Source organism: Macaca mulatta, chromosome 16 (genome assembly GCF_049350105.2).
Source record: "Macaca mulatta isolate MMU2019108-1 chromosome 16, T2T-MMU8v2.0, whole genome shotgun sequence".
Lineage (NCBI taxonomy): Eukaryota > Metazoa > Chordata > Mammalia > Primates > Cercopithecidae > Macaca > Macaca mulatta.
The window spans coordinates 87134818-87162411 of NC_133421.1; the positions used below are offsets into that span (position 1 = coordinate 87134818).

A 27594-nucleotide genomic window follows, 5' to 3' on the forward strand; every position below is an offset into this window, starting at 1 on the left:
GCTCTGGGGGACGGTGGCTTTCAACATGGAATACATGTTGGAGCTGGGGCATGGGAGAAAACCATCAGCATCCCAGACCCGGCCACCCCTGGATGGGGACCTGTGCAGGTGGGAGTCCAGCCCGCGTGGAGAGGTCCGTGGGCTGGGCTGACGGTCCTGAGGGCCTAAGCAAGTCCGGGTGGAGGAAAGGCAGGGAGAGATGAGGGCAAGGCCTTCCCGATGGAGGGGTGCTCTTGAAATCCAATGAGAGTGGCTTCTTGGGGGACCCAGGCCTGAGCCCCACTAGCTCTTCCTCTGAGGCACCACCTGCTTGCTTCTCCGTTCTTCCTCTCTGTGTCACAACCGTTCTGGACACACATCCAGTTCTCTCCAACTCGGCTTCCTGCCCATCTTTCCTGCAGGTCCAGCAGGCCCATCCCCTTCTGCCCCTCCATGTGGGCTGGGCTGGGAGCTCCCTGAGCCCCCACATGCACAGCTCTGACCAATCTCCATGGCCCCTCTGAACCCTGAGCACCAGGGATCCAGCTGGCACCATGAGGAAAGGGATCAGGGAGGGAGTTTCTGTGCCCTCTCAGCAGATGCCCAGCCCCTTGGCTTCTGCCTGCGGGAGGGCGTCTATGCTGTGGTTTGTCTCCACCCCAGAGCCGCAGGCACAGGGCAGGGTCTCCTGGGGCCCAGCTGAATTGCTCCCAGACTGACTTCCCCAAAGCACAGCACTGCTGAGATCTCTTCCCATTCTGAGCCTTCCCTGCTCACTCACCGTAGGCCCCGCCATGGTTGATTCACTCTCCTGCTCAGCTCACACCTCTCTGCTTCCCAGCTTCTCCTGCTTTGGTCTTTCCTTGGTCTCCCACACCTTTCCTCACAACCCCTTTGCCCTGACCTCCTGAACCCTGACCTCTGCTTCTCCTTTTTTTTTTTTTTTTTTTTGAGACGGAGTCTCATTCTATCGCCCGGACTGGAGTGCAGTGGTGTGATCTCGGCTTACTGCAAGCTCCGCCTCCCAGGTTCAAGCGATTTTTCTGCCTCAGCCTCCCGAGTAGCTGGGACTATTAGCGCGGGCTACCACTCCTGGCTAACTTTTGTATTTTTAGTAGAGACAGGGTTTCACCATATTGGCCAGGCTGGTCTCAAACTCCTGACCTTGTGACCTACCTGCCTCGGCTTCCCAGGACTCCCAAAGTGCTGGGATTACAGGTGTGAACCACCGTGCCCAGTCTGTCTTGGTTTTTTACAAAGAACCCCGTAAGAGGCCGGGTGCAGTGGTTCATGCCTGTAAATCCAGCACTTTGGGAGGCCGAGGCAGGCAGATTGCTTGAGCCCAGGAGTTTGGGACCAGCCTGGGCAACATAGAGAAACCCCGTCTTTACAAAAAAAATACAAAAAATTAGCCAGGCACGGTAGCATGTGCTTGTAGTCCCAGCTACCCAGGAGGCTGAGGTGGATCACCTAAGCACGGGAGGCTGAGGCTGCGGTGAACTGAGATTGTGCCACTGCACTCCAGCTTAGGGACAGAGTGAGACCCTGTCTCAAAAAAAAAAAAAAAGAAATCCCGTAAGATACCAAGTAAGTGACTTGGACATAATAGGTATGCCGTGAAATTATGCTGAAGGAGTGAGCCACTGGTGGTGAGATGGGGGATGGCTTTTTTTGTGGTTCTTGCAGAGATGTAGTGACCCCCTTGGGACATCCCTAGGGACCAAGCAGAAACTTGCCTGGTCAACTTTACCCCCAGGGCACCTGGTGTCTCCTCTGGAGGTCGTGCTGGAGGGCTCAGTGGGTGGGTGTCAGCTTCAGTGTGGGGGTTCTGGAAGGGGTCAGCCTTTCAGGAAGGAGTGTCGGCACCTAGATGGTTGAAGGGGAGGGAGAGGAAGAGAGGAGCTGCAGAGGGCAGAGGGCCTCCCTGCCTGCTCCTCCGCCCCAGGGCCTGGTGAGGTCTGAGCTTTATGCTGGTGCGGTGGATTCTCGGTTTCTGAGGCTCTGGCCCTGCCCTTGAACTTGGCACCCTCCTTGCTGTCCTCCCACAGGACCCTCGTCCTTCGGGGTCATCCCTGGTCCTCTCAGGCTCTGGGTGGGGACGGCCTTGCCTCCTCTCCCGGATCCCTGCTCTTTCCCTGCCCCCCACATGGGTGCCTCTGGATGGGGCGAGGCTGGGCCGCAGCACCCAGGACTGAGACTGCAAGGGCTGGCCGCTGGCTCAGAGCACCCCCACCAGAGTTACTCCCCTCTGGCTCCTCAGCCACACCAGCCAAGTTTCTCCAGAGCTGCCTTATAAGGCAGGTGCTCAGTGCTCGTCCGTGGGTCTGGTTCTCTGCCTTCTTGGGATACTCACTGGGGGCAAGAGGGAGGCCAGGCCCGGTGCCCAGCTCAGTTCTGGGCATGTTCCGGCTCTGCCCCATGAGCCAACTGGTTCTGAACCATCACTTCACCCCTCCCAGCCTCAATTTCTTGATTTGTCAAAGAGGCATCTGCAGAGGTGGCTGGGGGCTGAGCGCTCATGTATCCACCCACCCCAAGAACCAAGAAGGGAGTCCACGGTGGTGCTGGGGCCACTGTGACCATGGGTGTAAAATTGGGGCGGGGTAGACATGGCAGCATGTCTCAGTAGTTTTCCTGTGACCCAGAGGGTCTGGAAATCTTTGTCGTGTGGGTGGAGCGTTGAGGGAGCTGGGAGTCAGGCCCCCGAAGCCGATGATGGTGGGCGTGGCTCTTCGCATACTTGGTCCGCACCAGGCCCTGTGTTCCGGGGACAGAACAGGGAGCAATCTCAGCTCAGACAGCAGGGCTGCCAGTACAGCATTGAGTATAGGGTTAATCAAAGCCCAGGGCTCCCTGGAACCACCCAACGCAGAGCATTGAAGAGGTGGCTTTGGGGAAAGTGGGGTCAGAGCTGAGCCTGAGTCGGGGGTGGGGAGGGTGGGCATCAGCCTGCAAGGGAGGAACACCTACTAGGCCCCAGAAGTTCCTGGTGGGGATCAGGGACTGTGAAGTTGGGGAGAGCGTGACTGCCGTGATTTAGGGAGGAAGGGCCCCATAGACAGCCCGGCTCCTGGCCCCATGTTTACAGGACACCCCACATAGGCTCTGAGCCTGTCCCTGGACGGTGGACTCCCTGAGGCAGGGTCTGCAGGTTCGTCCAGTACCAGGTGTGAGGCAGGGGACCTTGGTAAGCGTCGAGGGACTCACTGGTGTCTGATGAAGCAGTGAGTTTGGATCGTGTCATGCCTGGGGTCCTGAGCCTGCAGGATTTTTCTGTGTGGGGCTGTGTGCTTCTGCTTCTGGAGGGGCGAAAGCCGGGTGTCCAGAAGGCACCGATGTTCCTGCCGGGCTGCCTTACTCAGAAGGTCCCGCTGCTCCCACCTCCTCCCATTTTCCTGAGCTGCTTCCAGAGGGCACCCAGGTCCCCTTTTACTTTGGGATTGGGTCTCTTTCTCTTTCCCCTTCTAAGAACAAGTACCGTCCTTCTCCGAGCCTCTCAGACCTAGGTCTAGAGCAGGAAGTCCCCCATGTGCTGGGGGAACAGGAGGATCAATGGAGGAGGAGCGGCCAGGCCAGGTGTGTCTCCTTCATGGTGGGACGGGGTGGGCCCAGAGAACAGAGCCTGGCTGCAGGGCCCAGGAAGAGAACCCTTCCCCTGGTGGCCTGCTCAGCTGCCTGCCAAGTACCCTGCAGTGGTGAGAGGAAAGGAGGGCTGGTCTGGGAATGCAGCGGGTGCCGAGCAGCTGTGGAATACCTTAAATAGAGCGGGCAGCTGCGGGGAAGGGTGGGGCCAGGAGGCAGGCACTGGGGGTGGTGTCTCCACTCCATCCCCTGCAGCTCTGTGGCCCTGACCACTCAGCCTGGCCCCAGGATGGAGCCCCAGCCCCCAGACACATGGCAGTGGGTGAGGCCTCCTCTCAGCACTTGTCCCAGGAAGCCAGAGCAGCTGCCAGAAGAGATAGGAGCTGTGTCTGCACCCGCAGCCTCCCAGGCCTGGGACAGCTGCTGGGATTGAGGGTCTGCACAATGGCGAGCCTGTCCGGAGGGGCGCGCCCCGGCCAGACAGCCATGCTCTGTGCGGTGTGGACAGAGGGCACATTCAACCCTGCAGGAGTGCACTCAGACTCCCCGCCCGGGGCCCCGAAGTGTGGGCAGCCCCTAACCAGACCCTGGATTCCAGCAGACAGCCTGGGAGGATGCCGTGTGGTCCACCCTGACACACCGTGTCACCTGGGACTTCATGTCTGAGAGCTGCCGGGAGGCGCTTCCTCGGTTGGACTCCACTTCCTCTCTGGGGTTTTCTGTGGGTGCGATAAGTGACTGTCTCTCCTGCAGTCCAAGGGGGCTCCTGGGGGCTGGGCTGTAACTGACAGGCTAGAGTAGCCCAGGCTCCTGGGGGCTGGGCTGTAACTGACAGGCTAGAGTAGCCCATGGCCAGGGCTGAGCTTCCTTCCCGTTCTCTCCAAACACTGAGCCCAGGAAGGGGTTAAAGTGGAGATACTCTGAGGCATGGAGCTCCCCCAACCCTGTCCCCCCATCCCACTACTGGGTGTCCTCTGTGGAGCCCCGGGACTCTTAAGGAACCCAGAGTGGAGATTCCTGGTCTCATCCAGTGCAGGTGAGGGGGAAAGTGATTTGTCCACAGTCACGGGTCAAGCTCGATTCCGCTCCACCGCCCCAGTCTGAAACCTGGAACTGGAAATGGCCCTGGAGATCACTGATTCCATCTCCCGCCTTCCAAAATGGCCCGCAGGGGTGACGATGTAGATGCCTGTAATGCCTTGCCCACTTGTGTGTGGGGCAAAGGCAGAGGAGCACCGGCTCTGCGCTCACACTGCCTGGGCTGCCGCCCCTGCCCTGCCTAGGGGCTTTCCTCTCTGGTCGTTTTCTCAGTGTGGAAGTGGGTACAATTCTTGCTGTGCAGCGTGGTGAGAGTGAACAGTGATAATTCGCAAGCAGGGCTGGAGCGCCTGGGGGATTGTGTTAAACAAGCATATAAACAAAAGCCGAACCTAACCCTGATTTAATCAGCAGGCAGGCCTTGTCTGAAGCCCCCGGGCAGCATCTCATACCATCCCTAGATTTCAGGCCGGTGGCGTTGCCCCGTGTCTCTCCCGCCCGCCCACAAGCTGGTGTTTAGAAGCCCTGCTCTGTGTTCTGGCTCCCATTCTCCCTGTGACCTTTCCCTTTCTTCATCCTAAAAAGCAATGCACGACCGGGCGTGGGGACAGGCGCCTGTAGTCCCAGCTGCTTGGGAGGGAGGCTGAGGCAGGAGAATCGCTTAAACCCAGGAGGTGGAGGTTTCAGTGAGCCGAGATTGCGCTAGTGCAGTCCAGCCTGGGTGACGGGACAAGACTCCATCTGGAAAAAAAAAAAAAAAAAAAAAAAAAAAAACACAAAAAACAATGCCCAGTCATTCTTAGATAAAAAATGAAGATCACATGAAATTTCGAAAGGAAGTTTTTCTCTCCCATTCCCCAACTCTTTCCCAAGGGGTGGCCATGTTGACAGCTGGGTGTGGCATTCTTCTGAATTTTATTTGTGCAGAGTCATTCAGGGCTTGTGTAAAAAAAGTCAATGTGTAAATTTAGACTTTTCAAGAACACAAAGGAAATCAGACTTCTGCAACCAGCTTTTATTTTTTTCCATTTGACAACACTGTTGCCACTTGTAGATGTAGCATGTTACTTTTTTTTTGGTGACCGGACCGTTGACCAGGCTGGAGTGCAGTGGTGCCATATGGGCTCCCTGGGCTCAATGTAACCTCTGCCTTCCGGTTTTAAGCAATCTCCTGCCTCAGCCTCCCAAGTAGCTGGAATTACAGGTGCCCACCACCCTGCCTGGCTAATTTTTGTATTTTTAGTAGAAACGGGGTTTCACCATGTTGGCCAGGCTGGTCTTGAACTCTTGACCTCGAGATCTGCCTGCCTTGGCCTCCCAAAGTAGCACGTTCCTTTTCATGCTTGTATCATCAGATGTCCCATGGCGCTGCCAGGCTTGTCCAGCTTCCTACTGTGATTGAGAGGCTGCAACAGATGTTCTCACACTTGTACATGTGCACACATGACTAGGATGAGCCCTTAAGAGTGAATTTCTGTGTCAAGGATGTGTGCATTTAAGTTTTGATCTGCCGGGCACAGTGGCTCACGCTTGTAATCCCAGCACTTTGGGAGGCCTAGATGGGCTGATCACCTGAGGTCAGGAGTTCAACACCAGCCTGGCCAACATGGTGAAACCCCATCTCTACTAAAAATACAAAAATTAGCTGGGCGTGGTGACTTGTGCCTGTAATCCCAGCTACTCAGGAGGCTAAGGCAGGAGATTTACTTGAATCCAAGAGGTGGAGGTTGCAGTGAGCCAAGATTGCGCCATTGCACTCCAGCCTGGCTGACACAGCAAGACTCCGTATCAAAAAAAAAAAAAAAATCAATCCTTGTTCCTGAATTGGCCTCTAAAGTGGTTACTAGAATTTTTTAGGACCCCTCCCCTTGCCGGCCTGCTCAACTGTCTGCTGGGCCCTGTGCAGTGATGGTCCAGCAGGGAGGTCCTATGCCCCTCACCCCTGGCTGAGGGCCAGACGCTTTCCAATTGGTGTTTTATTTTGTGCATCTCGGTCAAGTGAGAGGGATTATCTCTTCTTATGTTACAGACCAGGGTCCTGTGTTCTCTTTTCATTTGGATGGTTCATCCTTTCCTTGTTGGAATGTTTTAAAAAGAGTTCTTTGTAAGCCAGGCGTGGTGGCTCACACCTGTAATCCCAGCACTTTGGGAGGCTGAAGTGGGCGGATCGCTTGAGCTTAGGAGTTCGAGACCAGCCTGGGTAACATGGCAAAATCGCATCTCTGCAAAAATTAGCTGGGTGAGGTGGTGCTCCTGTAGTCCCAGCTACTTGGGAGGCTGTTGTGGGAGGATCATTTGAGTCTGGGAGTTTGAGGCTGCTGGGAGCTGTGATCGTACCACTGCATTTCAGCCTGGGTGAGAGTGAGATCCTGTCTTAAAAAAAAAAAAAAAAAGTTATTTGTACATCTTTATCACAGCAGGTATGAGTGTCTTGTCCCCAGCTGCCTACTTTTGATTTTATTTCTGTGATGTTCTTCCACACAGAACATTTTAATCCTGTAATCCTGATGTTGTCAAGTCTCTGCTTTCCCTTTTAGCTTTTGGAATTCATGTCCTGTTTAGAGGTCTCCTGCATTCTGAAATTATAGGAAAGAATTTCACCCACGTTTTCTTCTAGTACTTCTGTGGTTTCATTTTTACATGTTGGAATCATGAATCCATTGGAATGTATTTTGGTTTCAGCAGCGAGGTAGGGGTAGATGGTATTGCCTGGATACACAGCAGCAAGCTTGGTCTGGAGCGGGTGGGGCGTGTGTGTGTGTGTATGTGTGTATGTGTGTGTGTGTGTGTGTGTGTGCGCTATTTTTATCAGTTTTGGTGTCTGTATTGTGCTGGCTTAGCAAAAACAATTTGGATGCATTTCTTTTCCCCTCTGTGTTCTGGAACATTTTAAGCAGCAACATAATAATCTCTTTGTTAAAACTTTTCAAGAATTCACTAGTGAAACCATCTGGGCCTGATACTTTTGGGGGAGTCTATCACTTTAAAAATTTAAATTTTTTCCATGGGTCTTTCAGTTTTGGAGTTTTTCTTCTTAAAATTCATTATTTTTTTCCTAGAAAAGCGTCTTTTAGCTTGTTTAAAATCCCTCGGCTTTTTCCGTGGGGGTTACTTTAGCTCACTTAGTGAGGACAGCGTGCAGCGGGGTGATTGACATGATTGGTCAGCAGAGCATGATCGATCGGTCTGTGTGCAAACATCACTGGCTGTGGCTGGCGTCCTGGGATGCTCCATGTTGAGGCACATGTGTGCAGTGCAGGGTGATGTGTATTCTGAGAGGGGATGAAGCCACAGGACCCCTGCACCCTTAAGAGAGAGCCCCCCTCCCCATGGCTGCAGTCTTGAGTAGGTAGTGACAGGGGACTGGGTCTGGGGGTGGCTCAGTGGTTCCAGCAGGCCAAGGGCTTCAGGAATTATGAGAGGTTTGGAGCTGCCCAGAGAGTGGCTTTCAAAATCAGTCTGGACTGCAGCCTCCAGAAAGACATGCGCTTGACACCACGACCCAGGACACACCTATATGGGGTGGGGGTGGGAGGTGGAGGTATATAAATGAAACCAAATTTCCATCATGGAATTCTTACCTTTACCATGCCTGCGCTACACTTCGGTATTTTCTTTTTTTTTTTTTTTCTCTCTCTCTTTCTATTTTTTTGTTTGTTTGTTTGTTTTGGAGAGAGGGAAGGCTTTTTTCATTTTTTTTAAACAGCTTTATTGAGATTCAAGTAAGCTATTATACAATCCACCCATTTAAGAAAGTGCATAATTCCATGGTTTTCAGTCTATTCAGAGAGTAGTGCAACCATCATCACCACAACCAATTTTAGAAAATTGAAAATTTGAGAAATTTAGAAAATTTTTTTCTTAAGAAGAAACCGCGTAGCCTTTAGCTATCAATCCTGCCCTCCTCCTCCATATCTCCTTTCTATCTGTGTGGATTCCAGACTTTTCTTTTCTTTTTTTTTTCTTTCTTTCTTTTTTTTTTCTTTTTTTTTTTTTTAGGTAGGGTCTGATTCTGTCACTCAGGCTGGAGTGAATGGCTCAGTCTCTGCTCACTGCAACCTCCACCTCCCTGGCTCAAGCCATCTTGCCACCACAGCCACCCAAGTAGCTGAGACTACAGGCCTGTGCCACCATGCCTGGCTAATTTTTGTATTTTTTTGTAGAGATGAGGTTTCACCATGTTGCCCAGGCTGCTCTTGAACTCCTGGGCTCAAGTGATCCTCCTTTTTTTTTTTTTTTTTTTTGAGGCGGAGTCTTCACTCTGTCGCCCAGGCTGGAGTGCCGTGGCACCATCTCGGCTCACTGCAAGCTCCGCCTCCCGGGTTCCCGCCATTCTCCTGCCTCAGCCTCCGAGTAGCTGGGACTACAGGCGCCCGCCACCGCGCCCGGCTAATTTTTTGTATTTTAGTAGAGACGTGGTTTCACCGTGTTAGCCAGGATGGTCTCGATCTCCTGACCTCGTGATCCGCCCGCCTCGGCCTCCCAAAGTGCAGGGATTACAGGCGTGAGCCACCGCTCCCGGCCAAGTGATCCTCGTGTCTTGGCCTTTTGAAGTTCTGGAATTACAGGCGTGAGCTACTGCGCCTGGCCGATTCTAGACATTTCTTGTACAGAGAATTGCACGTTTGACCTTTGTGTCTGGCTTCTCCACTTGGTGTCACGTTTCCAAGATCCCTCCACATTGTAGCAGGTGGAATATTGAGTAATATTCCGCCGTGGAATGGACTGTTCCACTGTGGACAGACACGTTGCCTTCATCAGCTGAGGGACATTGGGATGTTGTCACCGTTGGCCTTTCGTGAGTGTGTTCTTTTCAAATGAAAAAAAAAAAACTCTGGTCACCACCTACTAGATAGTTTTCTTGGCCCACAGGGTGGGACAAGCCGGCCTGGGTGAGGGCAGGGAGGTGGCCAGGTGGAGGCAGCTGGAGTGGCCCTGGGTTGCTTCTGGGCGCAGCAGGCAGAGGTGCAGAGGCAGAGCCTGAGCATGTTCCGTGGGCAGATCTCCATCCTGGGAATGTTTGTTTATTCAAGAAGTCTTGGCCAGGCGTGGTGCCTCACACCTGGAATCCCAGCACTGTGCGAGGTCAAGGCAGGCAGATCACCTGAGGTCAGGAGTTCGAGACCAGCCTGGCCAACATGGCAAAACCCCGTCTCTACTAAAAATACAAAAATTAGCTGGTCGTGGTGGCGTGCACCTGTAGTCCCAGCTACTTGGGAGGCTGAGGCAGGAGAATCTGCTTGATTCCAGGAGGCAGAGCTTGAACCTAGGAGGTGGAGGTTGCAGTGAGCCAAAATTGCACCACTGCACTCCAGCCTGGGTGACAGAGTGAGACTATGACTCAAAAAAAAAAAAAAAAAAATCTCCAATGCTGCCCTGTGCCCGGCACTGAGGCGGGGGAGTGCAGCACTGGTATGTGCTTCCAGCCCACCGGGCTCCTGTCTGGAGCTGACGTGCGACCAAGGCACACGAGGGAAGCACGGTGAGGTGGACGGTGCGCAGGCATAAGGAGCAAAATAAGGCAGACGCGGTGGCTCAGTGGCTCCTGGTAGCTGCGAGGAGCGTGGGCAGGACAGACCCAGGAGGGCGCTTAGAGAGCAGGGCTGACTGGGGCAAGGTGTGTCAGGCACTTGTCAGGAGCACAATGTAAGGGGACAGGAAAGAGCTCAGGAATCAACACAGATAGTATTTAATGCAGTGTTTTTAAATATTGAAATGATGCAAAGTAACCTCCATGGTGAACAAATGTTGGAATTTTAAATAAAGACAGGCCCAGCCCTGCACGTGCACAGCCATGTCAGAGTTTGTTCAGCGTGGAATTTGATTTGTTTAAAATGTTACTTTAAAATATTGTTTAATTCCTGGATTTTTTGGCACTCCCTTAACTTTTGCACCTGGACGAAGGCCTCACCCTAATCCCAGCTGGAGAGGGTCAAGGGCTGGTGAATTTGGCTTTGGACCTGCAGAGCTCATGGTACCTGAGAGGTGGGGCCAGGAACAGGAAGGAGCTGGTGAGAACAACACCTGGACGGGGCCAGATCAGAGCAGCACTGTGGCCCTTTCCAACCCATGGTTTTGCTGCTGGATGCTTGGCAAATCGGTGCTGAGTCCCCGGCCCTCTGAATGGAGTGTGATGAGTGACAGGGCTGGGGAGCTCTCGGGCCCCTCCCTGAAGCGGCAGTGAAGCCAGGGATGTGCTGACAGCAGGCAGGGAGAGGGGCGTCTGGGTCTGTGCCTGGAGCCAGCTGCCCCACGGAGGAACTGGGTGAGGATGCGGTGGGAGGAAGACCTTCCCAGTCCTGCATCCTCCGAAGCATAACTGAGTGCTTGTGTGGCTTGGGGGTCACTCTGGTCCGAGGACGGTCTTGCTCTGCTTAGCCAGGCTTTGAAGAGCCACTGGGATACGGACAGCAGCCCTGCTGGGTGGCAGGTTGTCCACTCTTGCCTGCTTCACACTGGAACTGGATGCCGAGCACCTGGATAGCCAGTCCCAGAGTGTCTCTGACACTCCCAGTCACCTCATCCCTTAGACCAGGATAAGATGGGGGACCCCAACCTGAGCCTCACATGGGCTCCATTCCATGTGCTCCCATAAGCCACTGGGCCCACCTCCTGGCTGCAGGGCTGCCTGGCCATTTGGTGTCTTGGTTTCCTGGTCGGTGCAGTGCAAATAATAGTCCTAGCCTTCTCGAGGAGTTACAAGATGCTTTTCATGTGAAAAGCTGGGATTTGGTACCAAACTACCTGGATTTGAATTTTGGCCCTACCCTTCCTAACCTGTGGCTTTGGGCCAGTCTCACTTCCCTGTGCCTCAGTTTCCCCATTTATGGAGCCATCTCATTGAGTTGTTGGGAGGATGAACATAAGGAAGTGTACTGATGTGCCCAGAGCATTGTGATTTTACTTATTATTACCAAACCAGGCACACAGTAAGTGCCTAATAGATGCTCAGTGTTGTTTCACGGACTTCTGTATGCCTTGTGTGTCTCCAGCAGCCTAGCTCTCAAGGTGGGGAAGCTCTTGATGAGTTGCGGGGGTAATTAGAAAGAGGAGGCGGCAGGTGTGAGGGTTTGGGTGACACCTGTGGACAGAGAGAGGCCGATGGACCCTGGCAGGGGGGAGGGGGTCCTTGCACATAGAAAACATTTCCTGCATCCAAGATCCTTGTGACTCTGGAACAAAGGTGGCAGAGATCTGCAAATTCCAAATCATAAACCCAGAAAGCATAGAACATTCGTAGGGAGGACCAGAAGCATCATGTATCTTAGTGTGTATAGAATTTTCCACATAGCCAAACAAAAGCACGTTTCTAACTGAAGCTGTCGGAGAGTTCCTGAGCACTTTATACCAGACAAGGGCCGGTAAGTGGAAGTTCAATACGCAGGAGCCATTCCTTTTGTTCGCGAATGTTTGCTGTCTTTTCTGTCTTTATCCGCATTCAAGTGAGGGCACTCATAGGTCCACCGTCCAGCCCCATGCTTTGTTTGCTACTGAAAAATATCTTAAGAGCTCCACAGCTGCAAATCCTTCTGTCGGGGGGGGGTGTTCCAGGAACCCAGCCTTGCTCGGGGCTGAGGCCCCTCAGCACCTGCTGCACAGGCATTGGTCATTAAAACTAAAGTGGTCATGTGCTATATCCATGGGCCCTCAGGGTCTGGTGGCACCTGGTCACACAGTCCAGTGGCTGCCTCCCGCCTGCCGGACACCGGGAGTGGGGGCTCCTCATTCCTGTTCCCTGGCGGTGGGGGGAGTGACTCGAGCTCTCACACATCAGAACCCACCGATTCACACGCTGGGGCACCTTAGAGCCCCTTGACAGCCTCTCAGCCTGAGAGACCATCAAACTGAGCTCCTGGAGAGGGTGGCCCTTGAGACCTGGACACAGGTGTGGGCAGGATAGCCCTGCCTCATCTTGGAGTACCGCTTGGGTTCAGCCTCTTGTGGGTCTGAAGCTCAGGCTGGGCCAGTTCCTGCCCCTCGGACGGCCGGAAAGGCAGCCCAGCCTCACAGCCTCCTTGTCAGGCTCTGAAAGCCACCCGGCCTCCGGCTCTGCTTTATTTTTTAAAGATGGAGTCTCACTCTGTTGCCCAGGCTGGAGTGCAGTGGTACCATCTCAGCTCACTGCAGTCTCCACCACCTGGGTTCAAGCAATTCTCCTGCCTCAGCCTTCCGAGTAGCTGGGACTACAGGCACGTGCCACCGTGGCCGGCTAGTTTTTGTACTTTTAGCAGGGATCAGTTTTCATCATGTTGGCCAGGCTGGTCTTGAACTCATGACCTCAAGTGATCCGCCCGCCTCGGCCTCCCAAAGTGCTGGGATTACAGGTGTGAGTCACTGTGCCCAGCCTCCAGCTCTGCTTTGATTTTCCCTCAAGGCTGTGAGGATGTCCACGCCTCCTCCTGTCCTCATGGCCCATTGATGTCTCCAGATGGTCCGCAAAGCCACTTTCCCCTCGGGAGCTCCCCAGCTGGTGAGGGGGCCCTTTGGGGATCACTGTCCAGGCAGTCATGGAGGCCCGTGGGCCCTGCTTCCTGGCTGAACTGAGACCTGGTGCATGGGGTGCATCTGGTCTGAGCCGAGGCCCCTGGAAGCCACAGCCGGGAGGCAGTGAGGGACGGCTGTCATGTCCCCTCTCCTCTGTCTCCCAGGGTACCTGCGGGGCAGATTTCCCTACCTGAGCCTCCCAGTTGCCCATACCCTGGCCTCCCAAAGCCCAGCCCAAAGCCTTAGGCACCCTACAACCCGCTTCCTCTAGCCTGCCCTGTCTCTTCTCTGCTGATGTTCCTGAAACTTCCCTGCCTCTCCTTACCTCTTGGTAAGAGAGAGACTGGAGACCCCGTGGGAACCCCCGAGGGGAGGGAGAAGACTGCTGTTTTGAACGGAGGTGGTCTTTCCCTCTGTCCCTCCCCAGGCGGGTCACACTTGTAGGCCCAGCCTCCTGCTGTGGCAGCGCTTGGGGTGTTGGCTGCCTCCTGGGCAGGAGATGGGAGCTGAGGGAGGCGCTTTCAGGACCAGAGTGGGAACCCAGCCGGAGGAGGAGTAACAGGCCTGTGGTCAGCAGCAGCTGCTGCAGGGACCCCGGAGCTATACCTGTGCCCCAGCTGACCCCTCCCGCTTCCCTAGGGCGGGCTGGGGATGGTGGTCTGTTGCCCAGCCCAGGAGGAAGAGGGGCCGTGGTCAGCAGCAGCCACCTTGAGGACCCCAGTGCTGTACCTGCGACCAGGCTGACCCCTCCCGCTTCCCCAGGGCTGGCTGGGGATGGTGATCTGTCGCCCAGCCCAGGAGGAAGAGGGGCTGTGGCTTCCACTCTAGAGGTCTTTCTCCTGGTCCCTCCCCCGGTGCTGGTCTAACTGCAGGCCTGCCTTAGGCCGTGGCTCCCTGCCGGCACCTGCTGACTAATGCTTAGCTGATGCTGATAGGAGAGGGCTGAGATGGGGAAGCAGCAGGTCCTGGTCACAGCGGGCTCGGGTTACACAGATGGTTGAGGCACCTCCCGGCCAGCCCCAGGAAGCAAGGCCTCACACAGCCTCCGGCTCTCCCACTGCCCGTGTGCATTTCTGGGGGCCCCATCCCCCAAGGCCCCCACCAGGTAACTTCATTGGGCTGGGTGTCGCTGCAAAACCACCCATTGGGTAAGGTGGTTTTTTTGGTGGGGGGTATGGCTGGTGAGAATGCAGTGGAGGAGAAGCCAGCTCCGTGGTTGGGGGGAGTGTGGACCCCCCGTTTCCTGTCTGCCCCCTGAACTGGAGCTCATGGTCCCTCCCCCAGGCGCCTGGGCCATGGAGGAGGTCACAGCCCTGCCTTATTCCTGTGGCAGCCTAGGGGAGCCCTGGCCAGTCCTGTGTCTCCTGGGAGGGCGGCAGGCTGGTCAGGCTGCAGGGCAGGCCTGGAATGCAGACCCCCACTTGGCCATGCCGTTGCCTGGCCGCTCTGTCTGGGGACGTTCTGTTCAGGAAGAGAGAAGTGGACCAGACAACCCGGCTCAGCAATTGGAAGCTCAGCTCCCCATGTTCAGTCCAGCAGGAAGTTTGCCTCCTTGCAACACTGGCGTGCTTCTGCACGCGCCTTCTTGGCTGGTGGTTCTGCGAGGCCCCCACTGGGCTGCGTGATGTCCTCTGGCCACCCTGGCCTTGGTGCCTGGCCCCTATGAAACAGAGACACCTGGGCAGTCCCCACTTGTGCTTGCAAGCCTGTGGGACATGTGGCTTCAGTGATGGCTGATTCCGTTTCACTCAGAGGCCCTGGGAATCCTCAGCCCAACTGTCCAGAGGAGTCTGTCTCAGTGGGGAAGAGTCTGAGCTGTCCTCCTGGTAGACAGTCCTTTAGATCGCTGGGGTACTTCCCTGCCGGCCGTTCCTCCTGCTGTCCCTGCTCCTCTGTCCCCCAGCCGTCTCCCACCCTCTCCCCTGCAGCAGCCAGCTGGCACGGGGACCTCACCTTCCCTCTGGGATTGCGAATGAGACGACTTCCCTCGTCCTTCCGGGTCCAGATCTTTCCGGCAACAGTGAGTGAAACCCTTGTCTCAGGTGGGAGGAGAAGGCTCAGTGTCTGGTCACAATGACGGTCCTAACCACATCACTCTCAAACAAACGCTGGCTTTCACTTACCCCTTGCCCTGCCCAACAGTTACTTTCATTATCCCATTTTCCAGATTAGGAAATCAAGGCGCAGAGAGCTTCAGCCACTTGCCTGAGGCCCCACAGTTAAGTGTCTGGATTTGAACCCTGGGGCAGCTTGGCTGCTGAGCTGTCCTGGATATGGGGTACTGTGCAGTGGTGGGGTGGGGTGGAGCTCTACCGTCACTGACCCTCGGGCTACCTGGAGTGATAGCACAGCCCCTTGTCTGGGCCCCTGCCTGAGGCTTTGGCTGGATGCCGGGAGCCCGAGCCCTTCCGGCTCTTTCCTGTGTAAGGCGCCATGGGGTGAAATGAAAGAAAACCCCAGTTAGAAGGTGTCTCCCTCTTCCTTCAGTCCCTCAGCTGCCCTGGATTTTGAAATAAGACACCGCCCGTCTGTGGGGTGAGCAGGAACAGATTGGAACCTCATTTCTCTCCCGCTAGTCACAGCTGCCAGGAGCTCATCTTTCTCTGTCTTTCTCCTCCCCCTGCTGCCTCTCCCCACAAGACCTGGGCTGGATCCTGCTGGGAAAGCCAACAGGAAGTCTTTTGGCTGCGGTGGAGGTGGGGGTCTGTGCTTCCCTGGGGACTGAGATGAGGTTGGAAGTCTTTTGGCTGCGGTGGAGGTGGGGGTCTGTGCTTCCCTGGGGACTGAGATGAGGTTGGAAGTCTTTTGGCTGCGGTGGAGGTGGAGCCTGTGCTTCCCTGGGCATGGAGATGAAGTTGGAAGTCTTTTGGCTGCAGTGGAGGTGGGGGTCTGTGCTTCCCTGGGCACGAAGATGAGGTTGGAAGTCTTTTGGCTGCGGTGGAGGTGGGGGTCTGTGCTTCCCTGGGGACTGAGATGAGGGCTCTAGGCTGGCTCCAGCAAGAGCAGGGAGGCCCACATCTCTGCCTACTGGTTTTACTTCCTGTCCTGGGGGAAGGTATCCACATGTCCCAGAATGCGCCCTCTGTGTGTACAGGGATGGCTTTTGAGCGATTCACCTGAGGTTTAATGATCTTTCTCTTTGGAACTGGAGTGGCTTCTCCACGGTCGATCGGGCTGAGCTGCTGAGCTCGGTGCCTCAGCCGGCATCTTTCCCCAGGCGCTTCCTCTCACCGCACTGGGGCGCAGGTTGTTAGTGGATGGGTCTTCACCCTTGGGGACTGGCAGCTGCCAGCTTATTGCACAGTCGTCCTGGCCGAAGGTTCCACTAAGCTCCTTGGAGTGTAGGGTTTTTTTTGAGACGGTCTCTCTCTGTCGCCCAGGCTGGAGTTCAGTGGCCCAATCTCCCACTCACTGTGATCTTGACCTCCTGGGCTCAGTGATCCTCCCACCTCAGCCTGCCAAGTGGCTGGGACTACAGGCGTGTGCCACCATGCCTGGCTAATTTTTTAATTTTAATTTTTTTTGTAGAAATGGGGTCTCACTATATTTCCCGGGCTGACCTCTAACTCCTGGGCTTAAATGATCCTCCTGCCTTGGCCTGCCAAAGTGCTAGGATTCCAGGCATGAGCCATTGTGCTCGTCTGGGGTTTTCCTTTAACCCTTCCTGGCCCTTCCCAGGTGCAGGAAGCGGGCCTCAGCCTTATGTGTTCTTGAACAGCTCTGGACTCTGTCCTGTGCCTCCTGGGTGCGTGGTCAGGCCTCACATCAGCAGGAACCTCAGGTGAAGAGGGAGGCAGAACGGAATGCTTGTCATCACCCAGCCTCGGGGCCAGGCGGGGCGGCCAGGACAGTAGCAGTGGCTGGCGTGGCTTCCCGGGAGGTCAGCCCATTGGTGTGGCTGGGGAATGGGGAAGGGAGCTTCTCCCCTTGTCTCCTCTTATTTCTGGTCTCTGGGCCTCCAGGGCCAGGTCTCCAGAGTTCTAGGTGGAGGATGGAAGTGGGAGAAGCTGGGGTGAGAGCGGGGTGGGGTGGGGGGTCTGGGGGATCCTGGAAAACCGTCCTCTGCAGGTCCTGCTTTTCCCAGGGAGTGCCCAGGGCTGGTCCCAGGGAGCTGGACTAATGGTTACCTCGGATGGTGCAGAGGCCCATCCCCAGGAAATGGGGCCCACAGAAGCTTTTGGTTCTGGTTCTGTTCTGCTTCCAAAGTAGGGCTCAGGATAGCGCTGAATTCCCTGCCTAAATGCAGCTTCCTGGGCCCTAACCCAGCCCTCCCGAACCAGAGGCTCTGGGGTGGGCCCTCTGCTTGTCTAGCAGCCTCCAGGGGACACTTCTGCCTGCCAGAGAAAGTCTAATAAGCACTGCTCTAAACCCCCTCGTCCCCACAGCCTTCTGGCTCTTCTCCTTTTTCCTGCTAGGATCTGCATCAGGATTAAATGCCAATGTCAGGGGTAAGGTTAGACTTGTGAACCCTGAGACAATACCTGCATCTTTTTTTTTTTTTTTTGAGACCGTCTCGCTCTGTCATCCAGGCTGGAAGGCAGTGGTGCGGATCTCCGCTCACGGCAACCTCCACCTCCAGGGTTCAAGCAATTCTCCTGTCTCAGCCTCCCAAGTAGCTGGGACTACAGGCTCGCACCATCACACCTGGCTAATTTTTGTATTTTTTGTAGAGATGGGGTTTCACCATGTTGGCCAGGCTGGTCTCGAACTCCTGGCCTCAAGCAATCCCCTCACCTCAGCCTCCCAAAGTGCTGGGACTACAGGCGTGGGCCACCGCGCCCAGCCTGATACCTGTATCTTGACCAAGCTGTTGTGGAAACATTGAGTTCCCCTTGATAGTTCTGTCCACTGAGTGAATGTTTAGGAACCGGCCAGGAATCTCCCACCCCCACCCAGATCGCGGCCTGGAGGCAGCGTTTGTGACCCTGTGATGGGATTTGTCTCTCTTGCCCAAGAGACTTTGGAGATGTGGCCCCTAAATGCGGGGGCCCCTGTTGGGGTGGGAACGGGAGCTGGCCCTGGCCTTTGTCCAGTGACCCCGTCTCAGTGCTTCGATCCTAGCACCCTCAATCTCAGCGTCTCCCCTTCCCCGGCTCCGCGCAGAGATCACGTGGCTTACGCTGAGTAATCCTCCACCGCCCGCCTTGTGTTCCTGCTTCAGGGAAGCCTTTCCAGGGAGCCAGCTGACACATTTGGCCTCCATTATTTGTTTTTGAACAGGAATGAAAGGAGAGAGTGAGTAAGAAAGTGGCAGGAGGTGGGGGTTGCAGAGTAGGGAAAGGTCAGAGAAAGGGGAGGAAAGATCTGGAAAGTCCAGACATGTGCTCTGGAAGCAGGTGCCAGCTATGAGCTCATCTGGAGGGTGCCTGGGGCCAGTAGGGAACGCTCTGCCAGGGCATGGTCACTGGGAGCTTGTCCTTGGCTCGCTTTCTGCTGCTTTGAGCGCTGAGCAGATTTGTTTCCATTTTAGGGACAACGCAGGGAGGCTGTCATTCCACCCCTTGCCTTATTAATATTTCATGAATCATAAGTGACCACTTACTGCATCCTGACATACTCCAGACGCTGGGCTCGAAGCTTTATGTGCTTCATGGGACGTATCCGCACCATTGCCATAGAAAACGGTCCTGTTACTACCGTGGAGAAGAAGGCACCGAGGCACAGAGAGGTTGAAGAACCGGCCCCAGGCCACACAGCTAGAAGCAGCTGACCCTGGCTTTGAACATAGGGCTGCTTGACTCCAAAGCCCGAGCTGGTTTGCAGTTAAGCTCACGGTTTCTATGCCACTGTTTGAGCCTCTGGTCGAGCCCCTTGGCTCAGTGGGGGGGCCCATGACCCACCGGCTGTTCCATTATGTGTTGTGGACACCTCCACGGCCCACCTGGGTGGGAGGGAAGGAGCTTCAGGAGGTGGGAGGGGTGCAGGGAACAGAGTCCAGCCTGCTTGGGCCCAATACCTTGACCTTCAAGGTACCCTTTGAGGGTGGCATGAGGCTAAGCTCTCGTTCCCCTCCAGGACTCTGCTCCTGTGAGCGCCTCAGGGTCCCTGGCTTTTTTCTGGGGGCCTTGCTGGTCAGGATCGCAGAGAAGCTCTTTGCTGTTGATCTTTCTGCCTCTGTATCTTTTGGCAAGCCATTTTATGACTCAGTTGCTTTGTCTGTAAAATGGGTTGAATAACATTGTCCTGCCTCAGAGGGTTTTTGGGAGGATCAAATGAGGCCTGTGGCACAGAAGCCCTTTGTTAAGCCATGCCGACCAGCGGTTGGCGGACCCCCAAGTGAATGGGCATTTGGGTGCTGAGTGTGTGGACTCAGTATCAGGAGGAGGGGCTGGGGGATGCCTAGAACTCCTGGGAGGCTCGGACCCCTACTCTGCTCAGAATCTGAGCTGCTCCTTGGCCAGTTTAATTCCCGTCACTAGGGTGAGGGTAACCAGGACTTACGCATAGTTGGGCGAAGTTGAGTGACCACATGTGGAAGTCTAGCATCCCTCGTGCAAAGTGGGCAGGCGGCCAAAGTGAGCTCTGCACCAGTCCCCCAACCCCCGGGGCTGTTCCTGGCGCCCTGCCCTCCCCCAGAGCCCCACTGACCTGCACCACGTGACCTGGGCCTGGGAAGATGGGCCCAGCTGTGGGAGGTCGTGCGGGCTGGGGACTGAGAGTGCCGGAGGAGGCCCTCCCAGGAAAACCCAGCTGCACAGGAAGCCGGGCCAGCGGCCTCCGGAAGCCTCTGGGCTTTGCAAGCTGGACTCCCCGGATCTGTGACTGTGGGGCCCTCTCCTGCCTGCAGCTGAGAGCCCTTGACCCGTACCTGAGGGCTTCAGAGGTCCGGGAGGGGGATGTGACCGTGTCCTCAGGGTGCAGCCCACCCGAGTGCCACTCTGGCTGCAGCCCCCACTCTTCCTGGTCCCCTCGCTGGCCATGGGGATGCTGCCTGGGAGGTTCCCTTACATGGAAGGAGCTGCAGCTGAGCTGGCGGGCCCCACACACCCCCGAGGCCACCTGACTTCCAACCTCCAAGTGGGGCTGCATCCAACACTCAGGACCTGGAGCCTCAGCCAGAGAAGGACCCCCCACTGCCTCTTTCTGTGTCTTGGGAAAGGGTCTTTGTGCTCCTCCCCCAGGGATCCGGCACACACATGTTGGGAGGCTAAGAGGAAGCTGCCCACCTGCTCATCTCCCCCCACCCCCACCCTCCCAGCCAGCAGAATTGTACCTGTGTGCCTAGAATGCATGGAGCCAGAAGTCAGGAGGTTGGCCTGGCTGTGTCCGACCCTGGCTCTGCGGTCTCGGACAGTCCCAGCCCTCCTGGAGCTCAGGGTCCTGATCTGTAGAGGAGAGGCTGCTGTGCGGCCCCGCAGGGCCCTGTGCAGAGGGGAGTGTGCACGACTGTGAGTTCAGGCTCTGCCCTCAGACAGGCGGATAGGATCGGAACAGTGGGTCAGGATGACCAGAGGGTCCCAGCTTCAGGAGGAGGCCTCCGCACCTCCCAGCACCTCCACACCAGGGAATGCAGCCAGGAACCCAGGCCTCCCATCTCAGGAAGCAGCACCCCGCGCCCCACCTCTGGTTGCCTGGGCCTGAGAAGTTGAGGATTCCTCCCAAATCCGAGTGCCCTCTGACCCCTGCTTGGGTAGTTGTCCCTTCTGAACTGACCACCTGTCCTATACTGTCGCCTGTGGTTCGTCCCACAGGGTGGCCAGCGAGTCCCCTGCACAGCACACCTCCCCCAGGAGCACTGCCTGTGAGGGTGGTGTAAAGGGTGCCCCCCAACCCCCTGGAGGTGTGCAGTGGCGGGACAGCATGAGCCCAGGAGCCCCGGTGAGCTCCTGGATGGAGAATGTGTTCAGATCACTCCCCAGCCTAAGCCTTCCCTGGGTGTCTGCTGTGCTTGGGATGCTGATTCATCCTGGGGCAGCCTGTGAGATCCCACGTCACCCGGCCACTCCCCACCGGCCTCCTGGCCTGGCTGCTCCTGGGACATGAGGGCTCATCCTCACGGAAGAATGTTCGCTTGTTCCCTCGCGGGAAGTCCCTCCCCAGACCTCCTGGCCGCCTCATTCAGGTCTTGCTGAAGCGCTGCCATCTTGGAGAGGCCTCCCTGTCACCCGCAGTTAGAGCAGCCCTCCCATGCCTATGGGTGGTTTTCTGTGGGGCAGGGATGAGTATTGGAGAGTCTTGCCGTTTATTTGTTCATATGCCCTCTGGGAGGGCACGGGGCACTGACTTGTGTTGCGGGTGCCTTGCATGTCACGGGTGCTCAGTGAATGCTTGTTAAACACTAGGAGAGCACAGAGGAGGGAAGCCTCTGTCCAACTGGAGCAGTCAGGGAAGACTTCCTGGAAGAAGTGGTATCTGGTGGCTTGGAATGTGGAGGTTTGTCTATATGCAGACATTAGGTTAGAGGGCAAAGGGGCATTGTCATAACTTAGCAGACAAGCAACTAAGGCATTGCTATGACATGGACTGCTCATGGTTGGAGCTAAGAAGGAGTCAGAGAGAGAGGTCCCTGTGCTCTGGAGTGAGTCGTTGCGGGAGGCTGAGCTCCCAGAATGTGGGGCTGCCTGTGGAAAGGCTGGAGGTGGGAGATACACCTGTGAGTGCAGGTGAGTGTGGGGTGAGCCACTGGGGCTGGATCAGAAGATGGGAATCCCTAAACCTACCAACCAGCCTTCGTGCCCTGGGAATGACAGGAGACGGGGTTTCTAGGGGACTAATCCAGCACAAGCGGATGAGATGGGATGCAGGGAAAAGCACAGAGCTCTCTGAGGCTTTGGGAAGCTGAGTTAGGGTAGAGCCATGACAGGGTGAGTTCCAGAAGCAATCCAAGAAAAAATAGCTAGATTGGTTTCTCCCTTCACTGTAGGAGATGCCCCACCTCACTTCCCCCGTCCTCCGGGCTCTGGCTATGGGCTGGGCACAGTGAATGGGTTCCATCTGCAGGGGTAGTCACACCCTCTGGTCACAGCTGCCTCATGCACTGTGTTGAGATGGGATCCGAGGCCAGGAAGAACAGCTTCTTCTGTAGGTTGGCATTGTCAGCCTTCGGGGAGGGAAGGACGGTGGGGTGCCTGGAGCGTCTCCTGTTTGCCATTCACACTCTGTGCCTGCCTGCAGGGCCTTGAGCTCTGTCTGTTCTGCCTCAGTCCTGGTCGGGAACTCGTTGGTACCCATAGGGGCAGTCAGGCTGGAAGGAGGAGACCAGGCCGGCAGAGGAACTGAGAGGGGGCCCTGAACAGCACCCAGGCCTGAGTCATCCTGGGCTGCCAGACTTGCTATTTGGAGCTGTTCCCGCCTGCTCATGTGCAAGGTCCTGATCCACTCAGGTCGGTTTAACCAGCGCCCTTCCCCAGGCCCAGTTTGCCTTGTTTTCATTCGATTCATTTATTGTCACCGCTGCCATCCTTGCACCACATAACTAGCCTTTCCAGCAGGCCAGCCACCAAGCTCAGGGCCTTCACCGCATCTCCTGTAACCCTCACAGCAACCTGGGAGGCACAGAGGGGCTGACTCGCTGGCCCATAGTCACAGGGCAGGAATGGGGCATTGCCAGGATTTAGCTGGATCTCTGACTCCAGGGCCTTGGGTGGGACACTGGCAAGGACGCGAGGTATGAGGACTGGCCCTGCCTTGGACAGAGCTCGGGGAGGGTGGCCTGGCAGGCCCAGCTGACACAGTGGCTCTGGTGCAGGTTCAACCATTGGCAAAGTGTTCAAGTACACACAGAATCTCAACTGGGGACACAGGCGAAACGGTCGGGCGTGGGTTGTGAGTGATGGGTGGGCACTCTACCTACTGGCAAACCAGCTGACCTTGGTGCCTTCTGGAGCCTTTCAACTTTCTTATCCAGAAAAAGAGGAACTAACAGTTCCATCCCCAAACTGGGTGGGGGTACCACATTCGAAATTGAAGCAAAGCTGGTCCATGTCACAGGCTCGGCAGATGTTAGCTGTGCATGCAAGTTAGTGAGCATTTGAAGTAGGCTGTGCGGCTGCATCCTCATCTTGCAGGTGTAGTCCAGAGAGGTTAGGGCACTAACCCCGGGTCACACAGCAACAGCTCAGGCTACAGAGAGCAGTGCTGGGTGGGAGGGTGCCGGCAGCTTCAGGCACAGGCTGGGAGGGCTGTGGGGTCAGAGAGGGAGGGCGCACTTCCCAGCTGGTAGGGTTCACTTGTGCCTCAGTACTCGTGTGGGCTCAAAGCAGCTGGAAGGAGGGAGGTTAGAGCCACCCCTGGGTTCAGAATCTGATAAGCTGGTTATTTACTCTGAATTTGCCTCATCGTATGTAAATTGGGGACAAATTTGGGGATTTAATGGTATAATGTAAGAAGCAGACATGTCACAGCCCTGGGTATACAGTCAGTGTATAATAAGCGGTAAGTCCCCGGCAGCCGGTGGGAATGGGAACGTCTCAGCAGCCCTCTGCCTCCTGCTCCTGGTTGTGGATGTACCTGTTCTTGGCTGTTTGTGCCCCAGCTCCATGTCCTCCAGTGTGTATGAGGCCGAGCTCCTGGGGTGGGGGCTGGGGGCTGTGTCTGCAGCTCCTGAGGCCAAGACCAAGGCCAAGGTCGAGGCTGAGGCTGAGACCGCCTTGGTGAGGAGGAAATTGCAGGTGGAGAAGCTCGCTGACCGTGACCTTGATCTGACCATGATTTTGATGGTGCCGATGCCGTCAGCACCCAGGCCTCCTGCCCTTGCCATGACTGGCTCCTGCAGCTCACCTGGCTGAGAGGTGCGCTGGCTCCCGCAGGCTGCTAAATAGGGACGTCACTGGCCGCCGGGGCTACGGCATGCTTGCGGATTGCGTTTGCGGAGGGACTGAGGACTGATTGTGTTGTGGGGATATTAGCAGAGAATCAGAGGGGGCATCCGAAAGGCCGAGGGTTCGACTGATTGTGTTGTGGGGATATTAGCAGAGAATCAGAGGGGGCATCCGAAAGGCCGAGGGTTCGGCGGGGAGAGGAGGTGGGAGGCTGCTTCTCTATTTTCTGGACTTTTATCGAAAGGGAACAGGGGACACATTTGGGGACAGTCTCCTTCCTGGAGGAGGAAGGGCTTAGGGTGCTGGTGTGGAGTTTGCAGGGATGGGGATAATGAGCTGGAGGGTGCTGGGCAGGAGCTGGCCAGTGGAGGGCTGACGAGGGAGGCCCTGCTGACTGGGCCTGGTTTTCAAGTGAGCATCCTGAGCTGCGGGGACCGAAGGGGTCTTAGAGACCTCGGAGCTGAGACTCGGGACCACAGAGGGGTGGGCTGTGCGCAGGACAACACAGCAGATGGGGCAGATGTGGGGGGACCAGGCTTCTGGCCCCCACACTGCGCTCCAGGGCCTGTCGTTTGCCTCTGGAGTGGCTGACGGTTTTGGTAGTGCCGGCTGCTGCTGGAGCGAAGACCACTCGCCAGTCAGGCCTTGCCGGGTGGCGCGGTTCCCCGCATCCTGCAGAAGTGGAGAGGGATGCTCAGAAGTGAAGATGCCTGCCCAGGGCTGTCCTAGCATGGTGCGAATACCTGAGCTCAGGCCAAGGGCCCAGGGGCCTTGCAGGCTTGAGGAAACTCACCTCTTGGGCATGCCTTCTGTACTCAGGCCTGGAGCCATTCAGGTCTGGCTCCGGGGGTGGGACAGATGGGGAAAGGTGGTTCACCAGGTTGAACCCTGGCTTTTTGTGAGGATGGAGTAAGGTATCCTCTAGAAGAACTCTTGCACTGTGAATGCGCCCTGCAGGGTCCATCCCAAGTGGTCCATACCAGCCCTGAGTGGCGATGATCACAAGGACGGTGGGCAAAACCTATCTCTGCCCCTCTTTCTCCTGCTGCAGAACTGTGTCCTCCCAGCTCATGGCTGTCAGATCCTTTAGATGCCTCTGGGTTCCATGGGTGCCTTACGTTGTCTTCCCTGTAGGACAGCAGACCCTGGGGGTTGGCTTTGATGGTATTCACCATGGGGTACCCCATGCAAGCACAGTGCTTTCACGCCCAGCCTCCCAGCCTGTGGAGTAGGCCTGTGTCCGGCCAGCCTCATTTTGTGGCCAGAGGAGGGAGACAGTGGTTCTGGAGACAGGAGCTAGCCTGGGGCTGCCCTGCCAGCCCCCTGTTCTCCCAGCTCATCTCCTTGCCTTGGGGGTGCTGGTCACCCTCCCCCCGGCCAGCTCTACCCCCAGCTTTCTCTTCCTGAGCCGTGACCTGTCAGTAGGGGGCAGTGGAGGCCTTGAAAGTCCTTGGAGAGGACTTTGAAGCAGTTTTTACAACTCTGTCCCTGGAAAGTGTCTCCTGTCACACCCCCAGCGGCTCCCTCCCTCCTAACATTTTTCCTGGGGTTGTCATGCAGCGGGGGGTGGAGGAACCCACTAGGTCACGGATGGAGCAGAGCTGTGTTGATACAAACCCTGGCTGAACCCACATGCTCCCTACAGCCAGCGGCTGATCCCTGGAACCAGGGAAGTGACCTCATAGCAAGGACCCACGGAGCAGCCGTCACGCATTCCCAATCTTGGTTTCTGGACCCAGCTCTGGAAAAGGAGCCAGATCCCAGCCCCTTGGAGCTGCCTAGGGAAGACCCTGGCCCAGAGCTGGTTGACAGCTCACTGGAACCTTTCATCTGCTTGGCCAGGCGATGCCAAGGGGCAGAGGTTAGAAGTGCTAAGAAGCAGGCCGAGTGTGGTGGCTCACGCCTGTAATCCCAACACTTCGGGAGACGGGGGCAGGTGGATCCCTTAAGGTCAGGAGTTCAAGACCAGGCTGGTCAACATGGTGAAACCCCACCTCTACTAAAAATACAAAAATTAGCCGGGTGTGGTGGTGCACGCTTGTAATCCCAGCTACTTGGGAGGCTGAGGCAGGAGAATCTCTTGAACCTGGGAGGCAGAGGCTGCAGTGAGCCGAGACCATGCTACTGCACTCCAGCCTGGGCAACAGAGCAGTACTCCGTATCAAAAAAAAAGAAGAAGAAGAAGAAGAAGAAGAAGAAGAACTAAGAAGCATCTGTCTTCCTGATTGAAAAGCAATCTTTGCTGGGTGTGGTGGCTCATGCCTATAATCCCAGCTTTGGGAGGCTGAGGTGGGAGAGTCGCTTGAGGCCAGGTGTTCGAGACCAGTCTGGGCAACAGAAGCTCCAGGTGTAGTGGCGCTTGCCTGTCGTCCCCGCTCCTCAGGAGGCTCAGGTGGGAGGATTGCTTGAGTTAGGAGTTCGAGGCTGCAGTGAGCTATGACCACACCACTATACTCCGGCTCCTAGGTGGTAAGTTGAGACCCTGTCTCAAAAAACAAAACACAAACAAAAAACCAGCCTTTAACTTTTGTGATTTTAAAAATCACACCTGGCCGGGCGCGGTGGCTCAAGCCTGTAATCCCAGCACTTTGGGAGGCCGAGACGGGCGGATCACGAGGTCAGGAGATCGAAACCATCCTGGCTAACACGGTGAAACCCCGTCTCTATTAAGAAATACAAAAAACTAGCCGGGCGAGGTGGCGGGCGCCTGTAGTCCCAGCTACTCGGGAGGCTGAGGCTGGAGAATGGCGTGAACCCGGGAGGCGGAGCTTGCAGTGAGCTGAGATCCGGCCACTGCACTCCAGCCTGGGCGACAGAGCGAGACTCCGTCTCAAAAAAAAAAAAAAAATCACACCTACTTGTGACAAAAACATTAACTTAGAAAATGTAAAGGAAATGATCAATAATAATTGCATCCTCCAGACAAACACTGTTAGTATGTTCGCATTTCCTTCCCGTCTTTTTCTACATAGATACTCAATACTTACTAATTTGTTTTGAACTAAAGATGGTTTTCTCTGCTTTGTATGAGAACCACCTCAGCCAGGCATGATAGTTCGCGTCTGTAATCCCAGAAAGCTAAGGCAGGCAGATTGCTTGAGCCCAGAAGTTTGAGACCAGCCTGGGCAACATGGCGAAATTCCATCTCTACAAAAAATACAAAAATTAACCGGGTGCAGTGGCACGTGCCTGTGGTCCCAGCTCCTCAGGAGGCTGAGGCAGGAGAATAGCTTGAGCCCGGGAGGTGGAGTGAGCCAAGATCACGCCACTGCACTCCAGCCTGGGCGATGGGAGTGAAATGCTGTCTCAAAAAAAAGAAAGAAAGAAAAAAAAAAAAGAGTGCCACCTTGCCGCCTCTCTCAGGGATTTTCATCCTTTTCACTTTTCGCCCAAGTCTTGCCCTGTACAAGGATGAGGTCAAACAGCCATAGGAGGGTGGTACTGGATGTTCAAAAAAATGTCTCGTGGCTGGCGGGACTTGGAAACACGTTGGGGAGGTTTCAGCAGAGGGTGGACCCCAACTGGGGGTGGGGGGCAGCAGGAGGACCCCTCACATGCTCTCTCTGCGTGTTTCATGGGGCTGCCTGTGAGGCCGTGTGAACCAGAGCCCGGCTGGGAAGCCACACATTACCTGGACTCCATGACCTTTCCTGGCAGCACAACTTTGGCCAGTACACTCAACTACGTTCCCCTCTGTAAAATGGACTAATAGAAATGCCCACTTGAGAGAGACGTGATGAGAAACAAATGT

The 27594-nt window shown here is 55.9% G+C and overlaps 1 protein-coding gene and 3 long non-coding RNA genes across 32 annotated transcripts in view; 3 read left to right on the forward strand and 1 right to left on the reverse strand.

The window, feature by feature from the left end:
- Positions 1-27594, forward strand: part of SEPTIN9 (septin 9) — a 215606-nt gene that overhangs the window by 120005 nt on the left and 68007 nt on the right. For 3 of the 29 annotated variants that reach the window (XR_013407350.1, XM_077973021.1, XM_028836849.2), the window contains exon 1: positions 13913-14188. The exons of 21 other annotated variants lie outside the window; for them this stretch is intronic. Coding sequence is in view for 3 of the 8 variants with exons in the window: in XM_077973021.1 (XP_077829147.1) it covers positions 14077-14188 (112 nt within the window). In the remaining 5 variants the exon portion in view is untranslated. Of the gene's footprint in view, positions 1-12988; positions 13070-13912; positions 14189-14986; positions 15104-15614; positions 15780-15945; positions 16027-27594 lie in introns of those variants that run through there. 5 more of the 29 variants (XR_013407357.1, XM_077973029.1, XM_028836850.2 and 2 more) reach the window with 4 other exon arrangements.
- On the forward strand, positions 910-6992 carry LOC144335987 (uncharacterized). Its single transcript, XR_013407359.1, has 4 exons — positions 910-1093; positions 1326-4358; positions 4402-5688; positions 6362-6992. It is a non-coding gene; the product is annotated as an uncharacterized LOC144335987 (long non-coding RNA).
- On the forward strand, positions 8567-12097 carry LOC144335992 (uncharacterized). Its single transcript, XR_013407364.1, has 2 exons — positions 8567-8921; positions 9809-12097. It is a non-coding gene; the product is annotated as an uncharacterized LOC144335992 (long non-coding RNA).
- LOC144335988 (uncharacterized) lies at positions 20268-26047 on the reverse strand. The gene is made up of 2 exons (XR_013407360.1): positions 23972-26047; positions 20268-23906 (listed from the first exon to the last, which is right to left on the reverse strand). It is a non-coding gene; the product is annotated as an uncharacterized LOC144335988 (long non-coding RNA).